At 38.9% G+C, this 25,001-nt stretch overlaps 1 protein-coding gene across 6 annotated transcripts in view; it reads right to left on the minus strand.

Annotated features, from left to right (window-relative positions):
• CTNNA2 (catenin alpha 2) overlaps positions 1 to 25,001 on the minus strand; it is a 944,211-nt gene that overhangs the window by 216,681 nt on the left and 702,529 nt on the right. For all 6 annotated transcript variants that reach the window (XM_028122408.1, XM_028122407.2, XM_028122406.1 and 3 more), the window contains one exon: positions 14,921 to 15,073. In XM_028122408.1, the coding sequence (XP_027978209.1) occupies positions 14,921 to 15,073 (153 nt within the window). The remainder of the gene's footprint in view (positions 1 to 14,920; positions 15,074 to 25,001) is intronic.

Genomic DNA, 25,001 nt, shown 5'->3' on the forward strand with positions numbered 1-25,001 from the left:
GAGTCCAGGGATGCTGCTAAACATCCTACAATGCACAGGAAACCCTCTCACAACAAAGATTTATGAGCATAAAATGTCAATAGCGAAGAGGTCAAGAAACCCTACTGTAATTATATTTTCTTCATTAAACACTTCGATCTTCATAACCTCTATGCATGTACAAAATTTCACTCAGAGGAGATCAGCTCTTTTAAAATCATGATCACCCACATGTTATTTCAGAATGTTATGCAATCCCAAGTACACCACTGTAACAGCTACTAGTGCATTAAGTTTCTGCAAAATCGTAAGTTTCTTTGAACAAAGAGTTAAGTCCTTTGAAAGCTATAGTGGAAGATAACTTAATAAGTTATTGTGGCTAGGAAATGACAAGCGACTTTGTGAAAATGAAAATCTCACTTAACTGACTTCCCCCTTGGAGGAAAAGTTGTAATGGAAATAGTCACTTCACAGTGAAGTTCTCCAAGACAGGCTGAAGAAATATAAGTTTCAATACTCTCCTTGTGGATTTATACTTGGACTTTTCAGGGCAAGAAAATCACTTGTACAAATGTCATTGGTACTTTCTGACCGTGAGAAACTATTCAGAATTCTGCGGCAGCCATTTATTGATGGTATTTGAGCAGAAGCTCTTCCTCCAAAACTCTAGTGAAGCAACTGGGACAAAGGCTGACTTGTTTTCCTTTTGAGAAAAGCAATTGTTACTCTCAAAATTCCAGGCAAAAACCAAACAAAGAGAATTCACTGGATATTAGGTTCCTCCCCCCCTCAAAAAAAAAAAAAAAAAAAAAGAATCAGGGGAAGTAATGGGCAATAATATAACCAGTATTTGTAGATATACAAGGCACTAAAACCTACAGATATATTTGATGCCTATTTAAAGGATTTCTGGTGATAGGAGGACCATGGGGATAAATAACAGAGGTCAAACAGAGTGTATGAAGTCAATGAGAGGGGGAAATGGTCCTCAAGGCAAAATTCAAGGGCAAAGAAATAGCAAGATTCCAACTTATGATTATGATTCTGAGCTGTGTCAGGTAGAACAGTTAGTGGAGGCAACCAGATTTCCTGCCTTCCTGTCCATTAAACCTTCCCCTTCCCAATTTCCACCAGTACGAACCCTTCAGTCTTCCTTCTCCTGCCTCCCTGAGCTTCTGACCTTGCCATGGCAGCCTGAACCACACCTCTTGCACTGTTCCTAACTGTATTTCCAGTTTCCTCTGCAAGAATGGGACCTGTCCTCAATTCCTGACTGCCCCTTCAATGAGAGTCTGGCAATGTCTTTGTCAACTCCGTATTTTACCTGGGCAGGGATGATTCACCCTCCATAGGGGGCAGTGGGGGGTCCACCCGAGTTTCTTCCCCAGATGGGTATAAGGCTAAGATGTTAGGGTCCTCTGATGGGGACAAAGACCTGCCTGGCGTCTTTGGGCATGTGAAAAGTATACCAATTTGAATGTAAATTGCAAATTTGGGTGTTGTTGTTGTTTTTAAGCTCCATGTAACAGATACTTGAAGGTGTCTACTTGAAAAGACTTGACTTTTTGAGCTACTTGATTATGGGATCAAAACAGCCTTCTTAGCTGGGTGTTACAGTGAGATCGGTCAAATCACTGCCTATTTTTAGCTTGCAAAACTACTGATCCATAGGAAATTCTCCTGCCCCACTGCCGTTAACAACCTCTAAGCTTCTGTCTCCACGTGGAAACTGTCATAACATTTTACAGAAAATCTGCAACACCATTCCTCATACAGGCAGTCTGAATGAAGTGCATTTTTGCCCATACATTACAGGCTTCAACATCAAAGCATCTTGTGTTTTGAAATTAAGTTACAAACCAACGTTTTTAGAAAATTTAAAATAAGAAAACAAAAAAATAAGAAAAACTACGTGGGTGTGTGAGGGAGCTGGTGGGACTGATGCCTTGGATCTTTCCACATAAACCTGGTAAGGAAATCATTCACTCAGGACATTTTAGAGATTTGGAAAAATATGTTTGTGTTTTCAGTCTTCCAAGAAAACATTTAAGAATGATAAATCATGGGCTCCTATTGTTCTGGCATAGAAAAGAGCAACCTGTCAGTCTAAGTAAGAAACTATATTTTGGTGGCAACTGGCATATGAAAATATTGACTCAATTCCCAGGTACTTTGGATATGTGAAATTCACACTCTATGGCAACTCTAGAATGTCTGAATAGGAGGGCAGCAATCTGGTTGGAAATGGCAGTGGGCAAATTTCTGGAAGGTGCATTTGCATTACAGGCAGTTTTTACTTTGATTTTGTATTAAAGGTCAATTAAAACATCTTTTTTTTTTCCCTAAAGAGGCTCATATTGTATCTTACATATGATTGGAAAAAAAATTTGTTCTTTAGATCAAAGAATGGGTGTCTATGTCTAATATACATACCCACACACTCATACATGATAGAGTGGCTCTGAGGGGCAGAGAATACTTTTTGGAGATTGGAGTGGGATATGCTATAGAATGCCAAACCACCTGCTGTTCCTTGGCACCATTCCCGTCTATTGGCTTTCACCAGCAGGCACTAATAAGCCTGCAGAAAAAGAAAAAAAAAAAAACGCAAGCTTTTAATTCATATAAATAAATTATCTCATAAACAATTTAGCTAATATGAAGATTTTTCCCTGTGGCAGGCATTGACCTCTATCCTCTCTTTGGTTCCCGCCTATATAATCACCAAGTTGATTAATAGCCATTCAAACCTATCTTTCAGACACTGGATCGGTCACAGATAAAAGCCATGGGAGTATGATAAGTAATGATGGAATCCATATTTTTGGTTACTTTATGCTCCAAGACAGCTTGGCCACCAACTATACCCCAAGCTTCTTCAGTTGTATATTTACTTGAGTCAAGAGGGCACCAGTAAACTATTGTAGTGACATGTTCTTTTTGTAGTCCCCAAATTCCAGTTTCAACCACAAATGCATTCTAGAACAGGACAATTATTTGGGTCTTCCCTTCTCCTAGAATCTGAAATCACAAAAGGTCCTTAGAATACAGAATGTCAGAGATGGACAGGACCTAAATGATGAGGTGCTAGATGCAAAGTACGAGGGTCAGGGAATTACAGTAATTTGATCATTCTCACAACCGTAGGGTAGATCATTATACTGTCAGAGAAATCCCAGTCATCAGATGCAAAGCACCCAGTGTTGATTTTTAAGGTAAGGGTTGAAAGTACATATATGCTGAGCCTCAGGCTGGCCACAGGGCTCTGTACAGTTAAACTCCATACCTTCTAAAGCTAATGGAGTAACAGTAATCTGAAAACTTGTTTTTAGTTCAAAAGAGCAATGCCCCAACATATCATCCCTCTCAAACTATGGCTCCAGGCTGGCCAGGAGGTTTTGTGATATAAAAAGCCCTCAGAGCTCACAAAGACTGAACACATGAGCATCAAAGTGTTTTTTTCCTGGGCAATTAAAAACTTCTTGGTATTAAAAAAAACACATCATTTTTAACGGGGCTCAGTTTTTCATTTTTTGCACTGATGGGGTCTGATCTTAATAATGTAAGGTTATACTACACAGCAAAGTCTCTGAGTTAGCTGGACTAAATATACATACCTTAAATAGTTGCAGAAAACATAACTATGGAGAAAACACACACACACACACACACACACACACACACACACACACACACACGAGAACAGTCACTCCCTACATGGACGATGAAATAATAAAACTCATTATTTAGTAGAACAAAAGACCAAATATCTCCTACCCATCTGCAGCAGTGACAATGAATATCACCCTCCAAAGTCTGATCTGGCAGCACCACAATCATGGCCCAGACCCCAGGTTCTTCAGAATCTTCCTAATACATGATAATACTACTCTTTCTCCACTTTGGAGAGTAGACTAAAAGAGTATTAATATAGTGCTGGGTTAAGATTTTATTATGGTGAGGACAAACTGTTAATAAATGCAAAAGGCCAATAACTATAAATAAATAAATAAATAAATAAATAAATAAATAAATAAATATATATATATATATATATATATATACACATACATGTACAGAAAAGGAGAGAGAGGGGTGGGAGGAGGGAATTCTGTCTTTGTCACTTACTCATCAGCTGGTGATTTGGGTGACTTTGGTCAGGCTGCTTTTAGTTTCCTTGGGCCTCAGTTTTCTAATCTGCAAAACTATGATATTGATGATTAAAGCACCTACTTGTTAAGAGGACTAAGAGAGATAATATGTGGAAATTACAATAATATCTGGCACAGAGAAGCTAAGTATTGATTATTTTTCCTCATCTCCTTAGGTATGGGCAACATAGTTAACTGGCCTCTCTTTTCCGGATGTTTCTTCTAAGTGTACTTAACTCACCTTTGGATGAAATTTGGGGGTAGGTCATGGTGGGACAAGGTTTTATCCAGATGCCAGGAAACCAAGTTTTTGTGGAAATTAACAGTCCATCTTACATCTGAAAAAGAACTGACTTCAGAAAATGCACTTTGCATACTGACTATGTCGTAAAGACAGAAATGTAACCTGGAAGTGTTTACATTATGTGTGGTAGTTAACTCAAGCAACGCAGTATACCTTTGACATGAAATATTTAAAATCTTTAGAATCTACGATTTGCAAGCAACCTTGAAAGTCCACGGCATTTAGTAATTTGAGCAGGCATAAATGATGCAGGCTGTGGAGATGAAGATTCATGAAACCTGTAAGTAAGATTAACTTATGCCAAATACCAGTACAAAAAAAGCAGCTTGGCTGATCTACCACACTAGAGTGTATAGGAATTCACTTGCAGTAATGTGTTACCCCCAGGGCCGTGTGCAGTCAAGTATGACTCCTCTCTGAAATGTGACTAGAGAGATATGGAACCTGTACAGAAGTAGCTAACATTTCCAAGCAATTACTTTGGGGCCAGGCACTGTACTAACTACTTACATGAAGGATTGGACTCTAATCTGTATATACACCTTGGACAAGAGCCTGGGGGCAGTGTTGCAGTGATTAACAGCATGGTCTCTGGAGTCTGGGATACTTGGACTGGTGCATGAATTCTGCCTCTATCTGTATGACATTGGGCAAGTTATTAAGTTTCTTGAAACCTCAGTTTTCTCATCTGTAAAATGGAGTGGAAAAATAACAGCTACTTCATTAGGTTGTCAAGAGCATTAAATAAGGTAATGAGAGCTTACAAAGAACCTTAGCCCTATGTTTAAATAATTACTAAGAGTTTAAGATGAATGCTTGAACTTTTTGGTAATGTTTTATTGGGTGCTATAGGAAAAATTATATAATATGGCAGAGTTTAGGAATCAGGGATTTTGAAGAGCGATGGAATTGGACTATACACGTCTTCAAAGACAGAAAAAAATACTATAAGTTTAACATGTGCTTAAGCTGAACAAAATAGCTCTTTATAAAATATTATGATTTGCAGATTTGTTATGGCTCAATTATTTGAGAAATTCCACTACTTCAGTTCAAATGTACTAATTGGATTGGGGAGGGCAGCATTGAGAAAAAGATAATATTGTTTGTACTTTTAAAAAAGGATGGGGACCCAGTTCCATCAATGTAGTTTCTGATGCAGCTTTTCTTGATTTTCTTTTGGGTTCACAGTTTGAATCAAGACCCTATAATTTGCAAAGCTCTACTGTGTTTATTAAAACCCAAGATATTTGTGTAGGGTTTTCAGGATCACACCCGTCAGGAAGCTGCAGGCAGAGCCAATCAAGAACCAGTCTGAGAGTGTAGGCTATGTTTTTTAAGAGTTCCAGGTGATTTCACCGCTTCAGCATGTCCAAAGGTCATCCCAGACTCCTGTCTGTCTCACAACCTAACATCGAATACATTGGCTCAACCTTGGAAATATAACCCAAATCTAAGCACTTCTGCCCACACCTCCACTGTCTCTCCTCTAATCAGAGCACCAATCCCTCTCTGGATAATTAGATCCTTTTATCTATTCGCCCTCCTACTTTTGTCACTCTGCTGTATATTTCCCAGACAGTAATTCTCAAAATGGTTTTTTTGAGAAAAAACCATTCTTTGGTTTTTTCACGTCTTTGTTCAAAGCCTTCAATAGATTAAAATATCTGAGCAAAATACAGTCTTTACACCCAGCCCTCAATCTCATCTCTGAAATATCTCCTCTCTCTCTGAGCTGCAAGCACACTGGTCTCTTTGTTCTTGATCAAACATGCCAAGCACACTGCCACCTTGGGGGTCTTGGCTCTTTCTATTCCCACATTCTGGAATGTTCTTCCATCTCCTTCAGGTCCCTGATTAGTAGTCATCTTAGAAGACAAGCCTCTTCTGCCCACACATGCCCTCCTTCATCATTCTCTATCCCACTGCTCTGTTTTATTTTGATCTTCAGCACTTAGTTCCACCTTATTCATTGTACATTTATCTCATTTGTTTTGTCTTCGCCAGAAGAATGTATGCCCCATGAGAGCAGGAAGTTCAGCTGGCTTGTTCATGGTTATATTGCCAGCAACTGTCATCACACAGTGGCCACTCAGTACCTTTGTTGCTGAATGAATTTTTCTGAATGAAGTGGAAAGGTTGATGGAGAAACAATTTACTCAAGGCTGAAACAGAGGCAGTCTGTGCTTTACTGACGATCACATTGATATTAGGGTTTGTCCCTATTTTCAAACCTTCCACTTGCTACAGATACAAATCTCGCCCTGCATGGCATGATGCCATCGGATGTAACTAAGAGGACGAAGCAGAGACTTGAGATTCCCTTGTCTAACTCATCACTGTTATGGCCTCAATCATGTGTTTACTATGCCAGAACCAGCTCCCTGTCCCACATCCTCGGTAACCAAGGATCAGGACAACTGCGTGCTTGTGAGGCAGGGGGCAGGAGAGAAATGACAGCACAGTGAGGTGCCCGACCTCAGGAGCATCATGACGGAGTCCGTTCAACTTCTCCCACGCCTGCAAACAGCAAGGCCTTTCTCCTCGGTAGAAATGGGAGGTCTCCACATTAGTCCTTAGATTTGAAATTCCTCCTTTGTAGTTAATTAGGGAATTAAATAAGCACAGTGCCTCTTTAGTAAGCCCAGAGGCACAGGTGTAGGGACCTGCAGCCGTGCTATTAAAATATATTACCTCAGGACCCAAAAAGTTGGCAGTATCCCTGGCTGCATTTATTATTTTATTCATTCTTCAGGCAATATCTGTTTATTGAATACCTGCTATATGCTAGCTGCTCAGCCACATGCTGCAGTGTAGTTAGGAAACCATTTGACATGGCCCCTTCCTAAATGAATCGCTAATCTAGCTGGAGAACTATCATACAGTTGTAGAGCTGGATGTGTGCAAATCAAAAGTAACTAAGTTTCCACAAGAGCGAAAAACACAGAACTGATCCCATTTAGGGACAGGATGTTCGAGCTTAAAGTTGAACAATGATTAGAAATGAGAGGAAGAGGTGGGATGGGGGTGTCTGTCAGGAAAGAGACAACACAAGGGCAGGCCTGGTGGGGTGGGGGGAGGGAGAATGGCACACCTGACAAGTGGAAGATGGCTTGTGTCAGGCTGATACGTTGTGGGAAGTGGGAGAGGACAGGAAGACTAGCCTGGAGACTGAAGAAGGGGCCAAATCATGCAAGCCTTGCACAGTTCTTGAATAGGTTGGTCTTTCGCCTGAGAACAATAGGAAGCCTCTGAATGGTCTCAGGCAGGGACACTGAACGATTGATTTACATTTTTAGAAGTTCACCCTGGCTGCTGCTGTGTGCAGAAGGGATGGAAGGAGGGCCAGGCAGATGAGAGATGGCTGCCGGGAGGACAATGCAGTCCATCAGACAATAGCACGTGTAGCTTGCATACGTTATCTTTTGGTGCTTCTGGTCGAGATGTAGGAGGAGAAAGAAGAGAGGAGCACTGACTAAGAAAGCAATGGAAAGGATAAAACCAGTTTGGAGGGTCTGAAAACAGCTGTTATTGATTCTGCATCTCATTTTCCAGGTTAGTTTTTATTTCCTTTGCAACAATGCTTGTTTTGCCTTCATTTGCCACCCCTACTCAGACCATATTACTTTGGTACTAAGTTACCATACTTTGCATTCCATTTCTCCAAAAGCCTTGGAAAGGAGGTACAACAGGTATCCTCTGATCAGCTCCACACACTCTGAGTCAGCTGGGCCTTGAAGCCCTTAGCTAAACCTCAGAGGGGATGAGTTAGCTGGCCTCTGGAGATGAGGGAAAATAGCTACATTAAAAAAAAATTCATTTCTACTGGTGATACTTCCTATAGTGGCTGATACTATAGACCATAAAGCATCATAGCAGAACTGTTAAATTCTCTTAATCAACAAACCCTTGTGTAAGTTCACCTGGCCTTTATTAAATGGTACCAACACTGTGGGGAAGAAAACCATACAATTTTACTTGTTAAGGCAATCACAAAAAGCCAAATTAATTTTTTTCTGATTCATATTTTGCTATTTTCTAAGGACTACAACATTGTGTTATAGGTTGTGACACCCTCCATTCACTTCATCACATCAATCTCTGTGAACAGCAAATACCAAAACTGGGAGAAATTGATAGAAAATTGAATATACGATCATGAAACTCAATAACAAAAAAAATGTTGAAGAGCTAAAATTATCACCATTGATTCATAGATTATTTTATGTATTCATTCATTCTCCATTCAAAATGATCTGATATATAATTCTTACATAATTTTCATTAATGGCAACTCAGAGCTCCATCAGAAGTTCTCAAACAGGGATCCAATGTGCCCTGGGAGAATTGTGAGGTGGTGTTCAGCAGAAGAAGGCACTAAGTGAAGGAACTGCAGGAAGCGGATGAGGAACCAAGATCGTTATTTCAATTCAGTAAGAACTGTTCTTAATGATTAATACATTTCTTTGAGGTATGGAAGCTCAATATTTCCATTTCAAAAGAGATCTCAGACTAAAAATATTAATGAAACAAACAAAAAGTCCTCACAAACTTATCTAAACCAGCTCTCTCAGGGATTTCTACTTCTAGCCCCAAAGAAGTAGCCAATAAGAGACCCACTCTCCTGCTGAGTACAACTAGAAATGCAGAATAAAAATCATTTCTTTGAAAGTATGGAACAGCTTCCAAGAGCCTCAAAATCTAGACTAGCTCAAAAGGAATGCTTATTCAGGGGAGCCCAACTTTGTGCATTTCACTTTTTTTTCCCCCAGGATTTGCTAATTCTTAGTGTTGAAAGAGAAACTGAGACACCAGATGGAAAGTAGCTGCTTAGAAGAGAATTATTTAGAGTTTCCAACAATCTCATAGGACTGGAGAGGCAAAAACTGGAGTCTGGGACAGCCAAGGAAGCAAAGGTCTCATGAAGAAGGGGGGTTCAAAGACTGGCACTTGATCACAGGTTTTTTTTTCTATTAAGATCTTTTCTATTAAGTTACATATACCAACCAGTCAAGAAGCAAATTAGGGGCACGTGGGCAGCTCAGTTCATTAAGCATCTGACTCTTGATTTTGGCTCAGATCATGATCTCAGGGTTGTGAGATCCAGCCCTGTGTAGGCTCTGAGCTGGATGAGGATCCTACTTAAGATTCTCTCCCTCTCTGCCCCTCCCCCATTCTCTGCCCCTACCCCTCTTTGGGGGGGAAAAAACAGCAAATTAAAGGAATCCAAAAAGAAAAATAAAATTTTCAACCATATCATGATGGTGGGAAAACAAAAACTGGAGAAACAGCTTCACAAATAAGGTGATATACTTAGTAACACATCCAGTCCTCTGGCTGCACCCCTGGAAGATTATTCCATAGGACTAGGGTAAAAGAAAGTGAGACTACAGCTGACAAAGACTACAGACTAGCCTCAAGTCACTTCAGTCTTTGGATTGAAAGGGTCTCTCTGCTGCCTTTTATTTTTTTTTTTAATTTTTACTTAAATTCCAGTTAGTTAACATACAGTATATTAGTTTCAGGTATATAATTTATTGATTCAACACTTCCATACAACAACTGATGCTCATCACATCTCTGCCCTTTAGAGAATAGTGAATCCTTTCTGGAAAGAGAAAACACTATCCAGACTATAGTCTGAATGTTGGTGTCTGTCCTCCAAAATTCATATGTTGAAATCCTAATATCCAATATGACGGTACTAGGAGGTGGAGCCATGGAGGCTCTAAGGTCATAAGGATGGTGACCTCATGAATGGGATTAATGTTCTTACAAAAGAGACTCCACAGAGATCCCTTACACCTTCTACTATGTAAGGAAACAGTGAGAAGCCACCGGCTATCAATCAGGAAGAAGGCCTTCACCAGAATTCACCCATTCTGGTGCCTTGATCTTGGACCTCCCAGCCTCCAGAACTGTGAGAAATAAATTTCTGTTGTTTATAAACCACTCAGTCTGTGGTATTTTCTTATAGCAGCCCAAACAGATTACAACACAGACCCTTTATATTTTTCCATACAAATTTTGGCCATTTAATAAAAAATTAGCTGACATATAAAAAAATCCATAATCAAGGTAAAAATCAAGTAATAAAAACAGATGCCATAATAAAATATGTCTCCATTTTGGAAGCCTTACAGAGCTCCACAATAGCTTACTTAAACAAATTCAAATTCAATTAAATGAAACATGGCACATTCCAGTCATCAAACATCAGGGGTGAATCAAAATGAAGATTTTTACTCCATTTTGAATGTTTGATGGCTGACAGCTTTTAAGCCCCAGCCTTCCCCCTTTCCATTTTGCCCCACAACTGGGCAAGCAGCTATGAAAGCCCACCTTTTTTTCAATGCCAGTAGGGAAGTTTGAACCATTCAAACCCTAGCTCCCACACAGAGGTCTCAACCCCAATCCACCTCCCTAACATGATAAAAAACAAAACCACTTTTTCTTCTTTGTGCTGAAGCTACTATGGACTAGCCTGGGTGCCTGCTCTGCTCTTCCTCAAAAGTCCCTTTTTGTGACTAATAAACCTGCTAATACCCTATTCATAGGTGTGATGCATCATCAGTCTCAAAATACAAACCATTTTTTGTGTGTAGCTGGTGAGGAGTTGCCCTCTCTGGGGTAACCACAAAACAAAAACAAAACTCACCCAAAAATTGGAGTTCTTTGAGTTAGACTTTAAAAATAACTATGATTAACATATCTCTTTAAAAGAGAGGATGTAATAATGAATTTACTAGAGAACTGGAATCAATGAAAAATAGTTAACTAGAAATTCAAAAAATAATTGAATCCAATAGATCAGTTTCAAGCATATTGGACACAGATGGAAGCAGGATGAGTGAACTGAAAACTAGGTCAATAGAAAATAACCAGATAAAAGCATAGCTTAGGGAAAAATTAAGCCTTAAATGCATATATTACTAAAATAAGAAGGCTAAAAATCAATGATGCGATTATTTATTTTAGAAAGTTAGAAAAACAGTAAGATATACCAGAAGAAAGCAGAAAAAATATAAAGATAACAGCATAAATAGATAAAATAGAAAACAAAATCTGCGAACTTTAAAGCTGTGTTATAGAAAATATTATTAAATTGATAAACCTCTTGCAAAAGTAATCAAGGGGTGCCTGGGTGGCTCAGTTGGTTAAGCATCTGCCTTCGGTCCAGGTCATGATCCCAGGGTCCTGGGATGGAGTCCCACATCGAGCTCCCTGCTCAGTGGGGAGTCTGCTTCTCCCTCTCCCTCTCCCCCTGCTTGTGTTCCCTCTCTAGCTGTCTCTTTCTCTCTGTCAAATAAATAAATAAAATCTAAAAAAAAAAAAGTAATTGAGAAAAAAGAGAGAAGGTACCAATTAGCATTATAAAGAGTAAAAAAGTTTTTGTTAAGTAATAATGCAGATAACAGATTATTTTTAAAAGGAGAATATTATGGATAATTTTATGTCAAACAATAAGAAAATTAAATAAAAATAACAAATTCCTAGAATACAACTTATGAAAGCTGACCCAAAAAGAAATTATAAAGTTAAATAGTCTTATGTTTAGTAAAAATAACTGAATGTGCAATCTGTAAACCTTTCCTCACATAAACACCTATGCTTAAGTTGCTGTATCAGTGAATGCCTCCAAATATTAAAAAGAAATAATAATAAGTAATGGCAATCTTATTCATTTCCAAAAGCTAAAAAGAAAGAATTTTCTACTCATTTTTTGAGGGAAAGCATAATTTAGACACCAACACTTCTGAAGGAGATTAAAGGAGAAAAAAACATATAAATGTCTCAAAATGTTCAGAAAACTTGTTTGAAACAAGTCTATACTCTTAGTGAATGAATAATAAGAGAGAACTTAATTAAGCAAATAAAAATATCTGTAAGAAGTCTATAACAACAGTAGAATTAATGGTAACATCAAAATGTTCTCATGGAGATCTAGAAGTAACAAAAATATCAATTTCCACAATATTGTACTGACGGTTCTTGCTAGTGTAAGAATGAAAGGGAAAAAAACAAGGTAAAAGAATTGGAAAAGAAGAACTACAATAGTCATAATTTGCAGACAGCACGATTATATATACAGAACTTCCAAAAAGAAACAAACTTCTGGAATTAGTAGGTGAATTTTCAAGGTCAATGGACATAAAATCAATATATTAACCAAATTTTTCACATTACAGACATAAACACTAAGGCCCAGAAAGATGCCTACTTCTGTACAAGTACTTTCAAGATGAGAAAACTGGTGACTCTCAGCCTGGTGCTCCAGCTTTTTTTTACATGTATGCATCAGCAATCTAGCCCTTGTTTGAAGGACATAAGCTACAGAAATCGTTTTGATTCCAGTCCTCTCCAATCAAACAGAGGCCAATCCCACATCTCAGTCCTTCCATCTCCTAGGCACCAAGACATTCCAAAATGCTGCTGGCTGCAGTAACCACCCAGGGGTAATGAAGGGAATAACTGAGGGAAGCAAAACAATGATTTTCTGAAACACGGAGTTCTGACTGACCTGAGCTTCTGCTTCTGCCACAAGTTTAGGGTCAAGGATTATTCACAGTAGCTGGATACCCCTACAGTGAATCCTACAGATGGGATGAGGGGATATGGTAAATGCGTCCAGGGTCTATCACAGGAGAAGGGAGAATGAGTAGACATGAGGGCTACTTGGGCGCACATTTAAACAGGGCATCAAGTAAGTATTATCTCAAATGAGGCTATGTAGAGAATTATAGAATGACACAAACAAGACTGGAAGTAGATTATGTTTATCTCACAACTTTAAACACATATCCCTTTTTCTGTTCACCATGCCTCTAACACACCATTAATTAATGTTTTCTATAAATTCTGCAATCATCTTGTAAACATTGAAGTTATATAAATGCGATGATCTACCTCAATGTTAATACTACCATTTTATTACATATGAATGTTTTAAAACTTTTTGTAGCATTCATTCAGCATTACTTCTTTTCTTCCTCCTCCCCTTCCCACTCTACCCCTCCCCCTTTTATAACTTCTCTTTCTCAAAACAAGGAAGTAGCCAGGGCTACTGGATTCCTCAATGGCCAAGTGAACTGGAACATGGAGCTGGAATGTGAGGAGTGATGGAGTGCTCGCCTTTTAGGTGAAGACAGAGCAAGAGATTGACTGCCTTGATGTCATTAAGTAGGTCTATTTTTAGCTCCAGACTGGTGTTGCCTCAAGACACTGGGGTTATGGAGGTAAGTTCAAGGGTTCCATTACTGTGGCCTAGGGTTTTGGACACTCAACTTGACGACTGCTGTCATGGGTGACAATGACTCAGCTTGCGTCCTAGAGGACCAGGGGCTCCCTCTGGGCTTGACGGAGGGCTTCCTGCTGGCCTGGTGTCTTCGGCCCCAGAGGCAACAGCAGTGCTGGAGTAACCAAAGAGCAAGCTAAGTCGGTGCTTAGGACTCAATTACATCGGAACACAACCCTATCGCTCACTCCAAGAAAAATAGAGAAGATTTCACATTTGATGACCTTATTCAGCATTTAATTTTGCCATCTGAAGAAAACAAGAAATAATCTATTTTACTCTTAGCTTGTATTTAAGTTGCCTGTCATTTTGAGTAATTTCATTTTATCCTAAATTAAAGTGTAGATATACCAGAGTTTTGTTGTTGTTGTTGTTTTTAAGTGCTCAGAGCCTGGCCCTGATAACTATTCCCTAAATTTGTCAGGATCTTTTCCCCTTCTGGACTCTTCCTCTGGCACACACACACTTCCTATTTAACATCTCTAAGTTTCTATTTAGTCTCACATCACTAAATCCAACCTTTGCCATGCTGTTGGTTTTCAGCTCCTAGATATAAGCAGCTTATCATTTCACTTTTATTTTGTTTGCCTTAAATAAATATTTTTTCAATATTACATAGCCTAATTCTGCATTTATAAAACAACTCCCACAGGATTCTCAAACACATAGAAAATACTTAGGACTCTGAACTTGGACTCACCCTACTGCCCCAGGATCCTTCATCAGGAATCCCAGTATCTCTTTGGGAAAAGTGAGATGCTTTTTTCACTAATTCATAAGGTGGCCAGCTAATCTAGGTTCAGGGACATGGAGTGGAGAGGGGGATAAGGAAGAAGAGAAGGGTATAGTGTTTAAACTTCCATTTGGCAATTTTTATTCTATTCCCTCAAATCAAAGCTGGCATTCAGTGCTTTGGAGCATCCCTTCTACCCCTCCTGTCTCAGCCTCTACCTATTGTTCAGGAAAATTAGCACCCATGTTCCAGAACATGTTTAGAATTGTGGGATAGAGAAAGGAGAGAATACTGATAACCTTCCTCTTCTGCAAGAGATAGAAGCATCAGAAGGTAAAAGAAAGAGAGGTTCCAAGACTTTATTTCTCCAGGAAGGGTTATCTACTGAAATTCCAAGACCCATATGTGGAGATTAAACCCAACAATAAATTCTACTCTTCAGGCTTCTCCTGACTTACCTCCACCAGCTTGTTGGCATGCTCACGGAAAACCTGGGCATATTCCTTCACTTCCTTCTCATTCCCACTCTTTGCAGCCTCAATGAGAACTAGCAAAGGGACATTGGTTTCCAAGAAAGAATCAGATATGTGATCCATCACTGCTTTCCGAAGCTGCAGTAAAAACAAAAACAAAACACACACAATTAAGGAATAGAAGAATGGTATATTTATGACTCTATTACTCACTTAGCAATATGGGTTAAATTACTGCCTGAGAATAAAAATTTTTCTAAACTATGCCCAGTTCTCATTATCCCTGGAAATAATGTTTCAACTCTTTTTAATTTTCCCAGTGCATATCATATCAAAGGAAAACAAAGAGAGATGACTGATAAATGCTTCTGAATTAACTTTATTATATGTCAGTTTGAAAGTCACATATATGGTCCGTAGCTTAATACATTATAGGCCCTCTCCTATCAAAGTCTATTTTCCTCCTTCACTGACTCAAATGTCTCCCTTCAGGAAGTTTTGAATCACGATACATCTCAAGGACACAGGACTTGAGAAAAAGGAGAAATCTAGGCATCAACCAGCAAGTACGGAGAGCTTTAGATGAAGAGATGGGCCTTGTCACGCCTAAAACCTCACCTTTTTGCAGTAGCCTGCCCTTTCTACATCCATTGCTGGAATCTGATGGAGGTAGAAACATGAAACCTCTCATAATCTCAAAGTGCTATGATGATATAGTTGCCGTGCTCCAGAAAGAAGTACTTATTCTTCAAGGTAAGTAAAAATAAACATACCCAAATATCTAACAATGCATAATTACACATCATTTCCACATTGTTAAAATGGGAAGCAGGGCAGCTGCATGAAAAAAAAAAAATGAAATCATACCTGGAAAATCACCTGAAGGCTGCTTTGCTCAAAATTGTCAGGATGTATACAGGGAGAAAACACCCAAATAAATGCAAGAGAAGATGGTAAATAATGTGTATGTTTTCCAAACAAGGATACCTATTCAGGAGTACGCAGGCAAATCTTTTGGGAGGGTGATACACACATATTTATTATTGGTCAGAAGGAAAACTTTGAACAAATCTCAGTTCCTTTTTGTGTTAATTACCATAAGGTATGTATGTGTGTATATATAACTTAGTTTGGTTTACCTCTGAATGGGGCTTGATATTTCACCATAAAAAGAAAAAATATATGCAAAGTTAACATTAGTCAGCTACTTATTTGGTGGCGTGTGTTAAACTACAGCTCGGGAATAATGTGGGCTTATTGGTGAGCTCATATATTCCAGATACACACAAAGTATCAGATACTCAAGTAAGATCTTTATATATGATATCATTTAATCCCCAAAACAACACCATAAAATAGGCCCTATTCTTTTTTTTTTTAAGATTTTATTTATTTATTTGACAGAGAGAAACACAGCAAGAGAGGGAACACAAGCAGGGGGAGTGGAAAGGGAGAAGCAGACTTCTCACTAAGAAGGGAGCCTGATGTGGGGCTCGATCCCAGGACCCTGGGATCATGATCTGAGCCGAAGGCAGATGCTTAACGACTGAGCCACCCAAGTGCCCCAAATAGGCACTATTCTTATACCAGGTTTTCAAATGAAGAAAATGGGATTAAGAAATATTAAATAACTTGCCTGCAATCATAAGGTAGCAAGTGGCAGCGCCCACAGTAAGAAGGTCTGAAGGGGACAGTGCAGTAAACACTTGAAACTGATCTGCCATGGCTATGTTCCAGGACAGAGTCCCACATGAAGGAGAAACTACTGGGAGTATAATCAAAATTGAACTTGACAGGGACAATAGAGGTAAAAGAAAAAGAAGGCCCAGATGAAGTGGGGGAGATGAGCAGAGAGCCAGGCTATCTCACCAATCAAGCCACCATATTTCTTAACATCACACAAAAATAACAGAAGTGAGAGCTCTGTGAAGCTAGAATAGCTAAGTGCATCAAGCCTCTTTCTAAACTTTCAAGGAGAGTGAGTTCACATAAAAATGAACAACTTAAAATTATCAAGGTCAAAACTCATATAAAGTTATTACAAGAAAAATGAGAAAAAGGAATAGAATACCATCCTTACACATACTGAAAGCATGCCAAAAACATACACCTATAAAACAGATTAAAACTGTAAACTACTATCTCAAATAAATTAAAATACACTAAAAAATGATATGAGATATGAAAAAAGACATAGATTAGAAAAAGAAAATATTATAGAATGAGGTCATGAAACTATTTTTAAAAAGATTTTGTTTACTCATATGAGATTGAGAGAAAGCAAGCATGAGCAGAGGGTTAGTGGAAGGGGGCAGATGGAGAGAGAAGCAGACTCCCCACTGAGCAGGAACCCCCAACCTGGGGCTCGATCCCAGGACCCCTAGATCGTGACCTGAGCCAAAGTGAGATGCTTAACCAACTGAGCCACCCAGGTGCCCCTAGATCATGAAACTTAAGAAAGAATTATAAATAAAAGAAAAATCCTTAAAAAAAAAAAGGACTAAAGAATAAATAAACACAATAGCAAATGCCTTAAGAGAAGTGGAAAGAGAAAAGAGGGACAACATTTTAAAATCCAAGAGGGGTGCCTGGGTGATGCTGTCATTTAGGCATCAGACTTGGTTTTTGCTCATATCGTGGGCTCAGGTCATGATCTCCAGGTCGTGAGATCCAGCTCCATGTCAGACTCTGCTTGGGTTTCTCTCCAACCCCCCGCCCCTCCCCTGCTCTCTATCTCTCAAATAAATAAATAAATCTTTAAAATAAATAAATAAAATCCAAAAGAAATTTTTTAAAAAGATTTTTAAAAATTTGAGAAAAAGTGACAAATATTGAAGATAGATGAAAAAAATTAATATATGAGTACCAGAGGTCCCTGAAGAAGAAAATCAAAACAAGAAAACAGAACAAATACTAAACATTATAACTCATAAAAACTTTCATATACATATAAACTACATTCTGAAAGGACATATCATGTACCTGAGAGGACCGATGCATATTTTCAAGCAAAATAACTGGATTTTAAAAAATAAACAAGAGAGGAAATTCTTGTGCATTTAGGCAAATAGAACACATGACTTATAAAGGAAAGAAAATTAGATGCTCTTCAGATTTTTCAATAGCAAAGCTTTATGCCAGAAGAAATGAAATACTATAATTTAAGATACTCAAGGAAAGAAAATGTGAGCTAAGAATTTTATAGCCAGCAAAACTGACTTTGAAGAATATAAGGCACAGACAAAATTTGATCAATGTGCAAGAACTCAGAAAATATTGTTCCCATGAGACTTTGTCAGGGAATTTGTTAGAGAAGGAACTTTAACAATCAAAATAACTCAAAAAGTATCAATATGAAACTGACAGTGAGCATTAGATATTTACTTGTTGATAGAACTAAGGATATATGATGGCTGAATGAGAGAGATTATCATACGAAGTAGTTACATGCTCTGGCAATGAAGACATAATATAACACTGCAAAAATGAGAAGAAAAAGGGAAGAGGATATACAAAAATATTTTAACCATTTTATGTAACTTTAATTATAGTGGTAGTATGAATATTATTGTCCCTACACTATTGTGTTCAAAGGTAGAATAAAGCAAATAATTAGTCATGAGAATGTATCTCTTATCTCCTTTGTCCTTGTTAATGAGGAGTATTGGTGTATAAGAAAGAAGATAAAATACAGAAGAGGTTTAGGAAATACCCTCTAATCCTGGATTTGAAGAAGCAATATCAATACGAAGACAAGATTTTAAATTGAACACATACTATTTCCCAGTTCTGTCCAATGAAAAGGCCTAAAAACAATGGCCAGGCCAATAACAATGAACATCTTGAAACACAGTCTTCCACTAAAACAGACCACGGCTTCTTGGAGAAATGGTTAGTACTTTGAGGCTAAAATACACCAAGAGGTCTGAAATATCTTATTATGCCTTTGATAGCGAAGAGCTATCAAAGACTACTAGGATCATGTAAAAATAACTCAGGAGCCTCCCACTTGGCCAAAGACTGGACAATTTGAACTTCACAAAAAATCCAGTGGATTGAAACCCATCAAATATATTTAAATACGTGAGTTTATAGTGACTAAAAAAAGAAAATAAAAAATTAGCTGGTCACCTTTAGACAATGACAAGGAACGAATTCATTTCTCTTGAAAGAATCAAGACTCTATCTCGCCTTTCCTATATAAACTGAAATTCTTTATGAAGAAACTGTTTATAAACTTCCTCCACTTAAATGAAAACAAAATGATAGAATACCACCATTTTGGGGCACCTGAGTGGCTCAGTCGTTAAGCGTCTGCCTTCGGCTCAGGTCATGATCCCAGAGTCCGGGGATCGAGCCCCGCATCGGGCTCCCTGCTCCACGGGAAGCCTGCTTCTCCCTCTCCCACTCCCCCTGCTTGTGTTCCCTCTCTCGCTGTGTCTCTCTCTGTCAAATAAATAAATAAAATCTTAAAAAAAAAAAGAATACCACCATTTTGCAACCTTTAATGAATTAAAAAATCTAGGCAATGAACACCAGACCAGTGGTTGAAAATATTACACACACACAAAAGACAACCAGACATTATGTACCTTCTGATGAAATGGCACAAATCCAACCATAGTGTTGCCAAAGGGATCAAACCTGAAATGGGTAGAGGCTCTGGATCCCCCTGGTGATTTGCAGAAAATACAGAACTGCATCACATGCATCTAATCAGCCAAATGCAAACTGTGGAAAACTTACAGTACAAGCTATCCGGGTTCTTCAACAGATGGATTATAAGCAAAAGAAAGGGATGAGCAGGGATGCAATAGATTAAGAGACTAAAGAGATCTATTCCAAACTATGGGCAAAACTAAATTTTATCATCTGATGATGTACATCAGGGTGATTAAACCACAAAGAAACAGAAGGAAGTCAACACTTTAAAAGTCAGGATAATGGTTACTTTTGGAGGGAGACAGGAGGCATAGAAAGGAGTTTTAAGAAGGTTGGCAGAATTCTATTTCTTGACCTGCATAGTAGTTATGAGTGTTTGGATAATAGTAATTTAATAAACTATATGTTCCTAGTGTGTGGATTCCTATATCTGTGTTCTATTTTATAATAAAAAACTTAAAAAAATAAACAAACATTTCTAACGTACACTCCTCCATGTTCTTTTCCATTTCTATCTGAGTGGAATCCAGATGTGACACCCAAGGTGACCTGGGAAGCCATTACTGAAGAAGATGGACAACCCCCTCTCCAGCAATCAATCTGACTCCTGAATGCATGAAGTGTCCTGGAACTGATCCAGTATTGTTACATGATTAAGAATGCAATTCTACTGTGTTGGAGCCTTTGCACATTTTGAAGTTTATTAGTTGGTCTGCCCTAACTTAACTAGAACACATTGAAACATATTTCCTTTTCTTTTTTTTCCCTTTTCTTCTTTCCTGCCCACTCTGTCTTCTTTCAGGCTGCCTTTCCTTCCTCAGATCCTTCCTACTTAAAGGGTGAACCACAGGCCCGCATAACTGCCAATTCCTGGGAGAAATGCAAACTTCCCACCCCATCCCAGACCTGCATTTCAATCAGAATCTGCATTTTAATAAGATGCGTAGGTGATTCAGTAGCACAATAAAGTTTGAGGAGCCCCGCCTTAGAAGACCTATTGCATCAGTCAAGTTCTCAGTTGCACACATTAGAAACTAATTCTGGCAGATTTAAGCGGAAAGCCTAGTCTGCTAGTTCAAAGAAGGGACAGAATTCAGAAATGTTAGAACACCTTGTGCTTTTGTGACATTAGCTTTTGATTCAAAGTCTTAGGCAAATGCACTTGATTTTTATCTGGGTAAAATATAGACTCAAATCCTGGGTCATGTGCCGACAACACCTAGTTGCAAGGGTAAAGAAAGAAGGTATTGGGGAAAAGTGTTTGTGAAAACAAATATACCAGCCATTTGACTTCTTACACCAAAATTCATATAATGAGGAGTTCCCCAAACACAGGAAAGGAATTCAGAGGCTGACTCAAAAACAAAAGGATGGCCAATAAAGAATAGATCTGGTAGAATAATAATTCAGTTACTCAAGCATAGGCAGAAGGTGGACAAAACAGATATGGGAAATAATTAAAGATGAAGCATTGTTTATAAGGAACAAGATCAGAAACTATGAACTAGGCCAGGAATGGAAAGTATGCTACATTTCCTTTCTATGCCTACACCAGACATGATTAATCAATCACAGCATTCTTTTATGCTGAGTTCAAATACTATTTCATAATTCTCAGCACAGGTAGCTAATACTAAGCCATCCTATTTTTCCTGCAATGTGAAAGCTTTCTTTGCTGAAACTTCCCTGCAAGTTGTCTTTTTTGCATTCCAGTCTTTAGGCAGAATTGTCTGTGTATGTCTGAGCAATCCACTGCCATCCTGACTTTTAGAAATAAAAGTTAACACCCAAGTGTCTAGGCTGGGCTGATGACATTTAACAAATGTCTGACTGTTTAACATCTGTCTTGCCATTTAGACAGATGTTCAGAAAAATCCTGTTAACCATATTAGCTTCTTCCCTAGAATTTTGTAAGCCATACCAACCAAGGTCAAGTTTGGGGTAAGAGGGTGATTTTAAATGGGCTCAAAACTTTGAAACCTTAAATCTTTCCATGGATGTGGCTCCTTCGGGGCTCTTCACAATTACTGACATATTTTACCATATTTTCTCAAGCTTTGGGGTGTAATTGTTATTAAAAATGAAAAATCAAAGCAACAAAATGTCTGGGCCAGGAGCCATCCAGCCTAGGGGGCTTGAGAAAAATTGAGCCTCATTAAGTCAGGCAAATTGCAGCCAGGCTGAAGGTCAATTAAGGTAATCAGTCAGTGCAGTAATCCACAGAAAGCCACTTTACTAAGCTAAGGTGCTATCCGTGCACACGGTCCACTGTTAATGATGGTACTGTTCGTTGTTTGGGTTGGGGTGGGGGCAGATAGGGACAGAGGCATATCTATGATGCTGTGGGAGAGCATTTAGAGAATAATCACTGATTTTGCTTTATTTTGTTTCCTTTATAAGAGAAACAAAAAATTCGTTGGTCATTCTATTCATTATCCTGATGGCACTATCTTCTATGAAGCAAAATCATTTTAATTGGGATACTAGCTTCTTTACTTAATGGAACCAATTACTTCTAAAGGAAAAAAAATAAAAGTTATCAGGCTTCAGGCTTTTCTCTATGGCCCCCTCTCCCATTCCGGCTCTACTGGACTAATTCAAAACATAGCTGTCATCATTAGCGATACCTATGTTCATGGCCCCAACAGCAAACATGTGATGGTTTAGTTTGGCCTGATAAACAGTCCTTGCCCTCTAGATTTTTCCTCTAGGAGTGCTAATAGAGCCAGGATAAAAGTTGGAACATGTCTTGATGGAATAAGAAGCACTGAGGCCAACTTATGTAATTATATTGGATTTGTTATATTAATGACCCCAATTCTTCACTTCTCCTCATATGCATGCCCATTGCCATGTAACTCTGCAATGCCTGCCCTCTCTGGCTCTGGCCTGGGCCATGTGACATGCTTAGGGCCAATAGATGTTGGCCATCATGATGCATACGGGGGGTTTAAAGGCCTATTCACCACAGGGCTTGCTTGGTCTTGTTTGCTGCCATTTCCTTGAGAAGGACATGCCTGGGCTAGATACTTGTCTCCCAAGAAGGAAAACAAAAGTGTTGAACTGAACTGAGTCACCTCAGTCATCCCCGTGAAGGCCATCTTATGTCAGTCAAGAGCAACCGAGCCCAGACACATGATGGCACGACCAAGGTGGCCATCCCAGACTAGTGAGAAACAAATGTTATTATTGTGTGCCACTAAAATGTTAAATGGCACTATTGTGACAATAGATAACTGATAAGATAATATACATGTTTAATTAGAATACGTTTTCGTGGTCACTTAATCATCTTTTTGGGCAGACATCATCAAAATAGATTTCTGATCAATCAATTAACTAGTTTGGTGTCATTCTAATTTAGTTATTTTACCAAAATCACTGGATTAACAGTAGCCTGCTCCACATGTTCCATTATACAGTCATGGGCCATGCTTAAAAATATCACAGCTGCAATTTCTTATTTGTATAGATTTAACAAATCCCTTAATTCAAAAGTTGCACTTAAGAGAAAAGTCATGGGGACTGAGACAAGGAAGGGTTGGTTGGGGCTCATCCTGAAGAATAGTAGCAGCGCTTGGCTCCTTCTTTTGGTTCCATTTTCTGCCCAGGACGCACAGGACTGTGTCAAAGTCCCCTTCTCCCTCCACAATAGGCAAGGGCAATTGTTTTCATTGGAAGAAGCAGTGAAATGTTGCTTTAGGATCCAAGGCAGTGCTGGGATTATTGTGAATCTTCAGGGGCCTCAAGCCAGCATGTACACAGCTTGCCTTGGTGCTGGTAAAAATGTTAGTGGGACATGGAGCCCACAGTTGCTGAGTGCAGTACAAGGAAGTGAAGGAGAGGTTGGCAGAATGGAGGGTATGTATGGAGAAGGCAGAAATAAACTGTAGCAGTGGGGCGTGGAGGAAAGGTGGTGAGGAGGAGAGCAGTAAAGGATTGGGGGAAACTAATATTTCGTATTTAAAAACTTTATTTATGCTTACTTTGTGCTAGACACTATTCTGAATGTTTAGAATAACTTGTTTATTTCTCTGAAAAGGGCTGGCTACAATTTTATCCATTTTACAGTTGAGGAAATTGAGGCAATAGAATTCAGTCACTTGCCCACATTCACGTGGCCAATAAATCAGTGGCAGTGGCAGAATTTGAACCCAGGCTGGCCTCAGAATCCATGCTCTAAATTAATACACACAGTGTGTGTCTACATTGTGTCAGTATTGCATACATTATTAACCAAAAGCAGTGGTATGTATGATGGTGGCGTAAAAAATTGCAGGCCCATATGTGATCCCGCTTCCTGGTTAATGAATGAAGTACATAAAGAATTCTGGAAGCCTTCCCAAGATAATAAGAGCACAAAGAAGAAAACCACAGTGGAGAGAATCAAAGAACAGACCCAGTGGCAGACAGACACCACGAGAGGGAATCAGTGGTCCCTCCAGAGGCAGATGTGATGTTGAGTCCTAATGAATCCCCACTCCAGGAGCTGAAAGGGACCTGCTGGATACTCACTATGAGACTCTGTGACTTCCTGTGGCTTTAAGAGTCTGTAAAAAAAAAAAAAAAATGGAGGACTCATGGTTCAAGATATATCTATTGCAAAAACATATTGATGGGTTATACTTGCTCTTATGTAGCTATCTTAACAACTTATTGGCCAAAGTGTTTTAAAATGGTAAACTGTGAGATTCTCAACAAAGGCTCGAGCCAAGGGAAGTGAGACTCCTCCCAGAAATGACTGGAATCCACTTTGCATGCTTGGAGATGGTAATCATGGTATGTATGAACATCTATAAGCCAGGTGGCAGCAGAGGTTAGCAGAGATCTGCCTTATTACAGAGAGATCGCTAAATTCTGCACATGAAATTCAGTACTGTAAAAATCTAGCTAGCATTCTAGATTTTATTCTCATTCTTAAGCATTTTCAAAGCAAACCCTGTTCATGCCAAATATATCTACCTATTACATAGTCCATAAGCAAAGGGACACCCAAAATTGGGCACCAGAGCTCTCAGCAGCCAAGACCAGGGGCACCTTGAACCTGGTATTATACAGCAAATGCAGGGACTCATAAATACTGCCTTCATTAGCTCATGGGCCCTGTGATTTGTGTCCCTGATGAACAGGGGCACAGTTTTTGACCCCTCCAGTAAACAGGCAATGTAATTCCTCTGTAAATTGACTATTAGAATGGTTTAAATGCCCTTGCCTACAAGCTGAAAGGCATAGTTAACACTTTTTACATAAGCTAGAAGACCAAAATTTAGCTATCAATCAACCAGGGCAGAAAGGAATGACTTGACAAAATCATTTGTTAAGTCTGACAGGAGTCAAGAACACAAGGCTTTCTTCCAACTGTTTAAATGTATGTGTGACAAGGGAATATTAATTGCATAAGACA

Source organism: Eumetopias jubatus, unplaced genomic scaffold (assembly GCF_037043125.1).
Source record: "Eumetopias jubatus isolate StellerSeaLion01/CBP00866 unplaced genomic scaffold, mEumJub1_p1.0 scaffold_9, whole genome shotgun sequence".
NCBI classification, from domain to species: domain Eukaryota; kingdom Metazoa; phylum Chordata; class Mammalia; order Carnivora; family Otariidae; genus Eumetopias; species Eumetopias jubatus.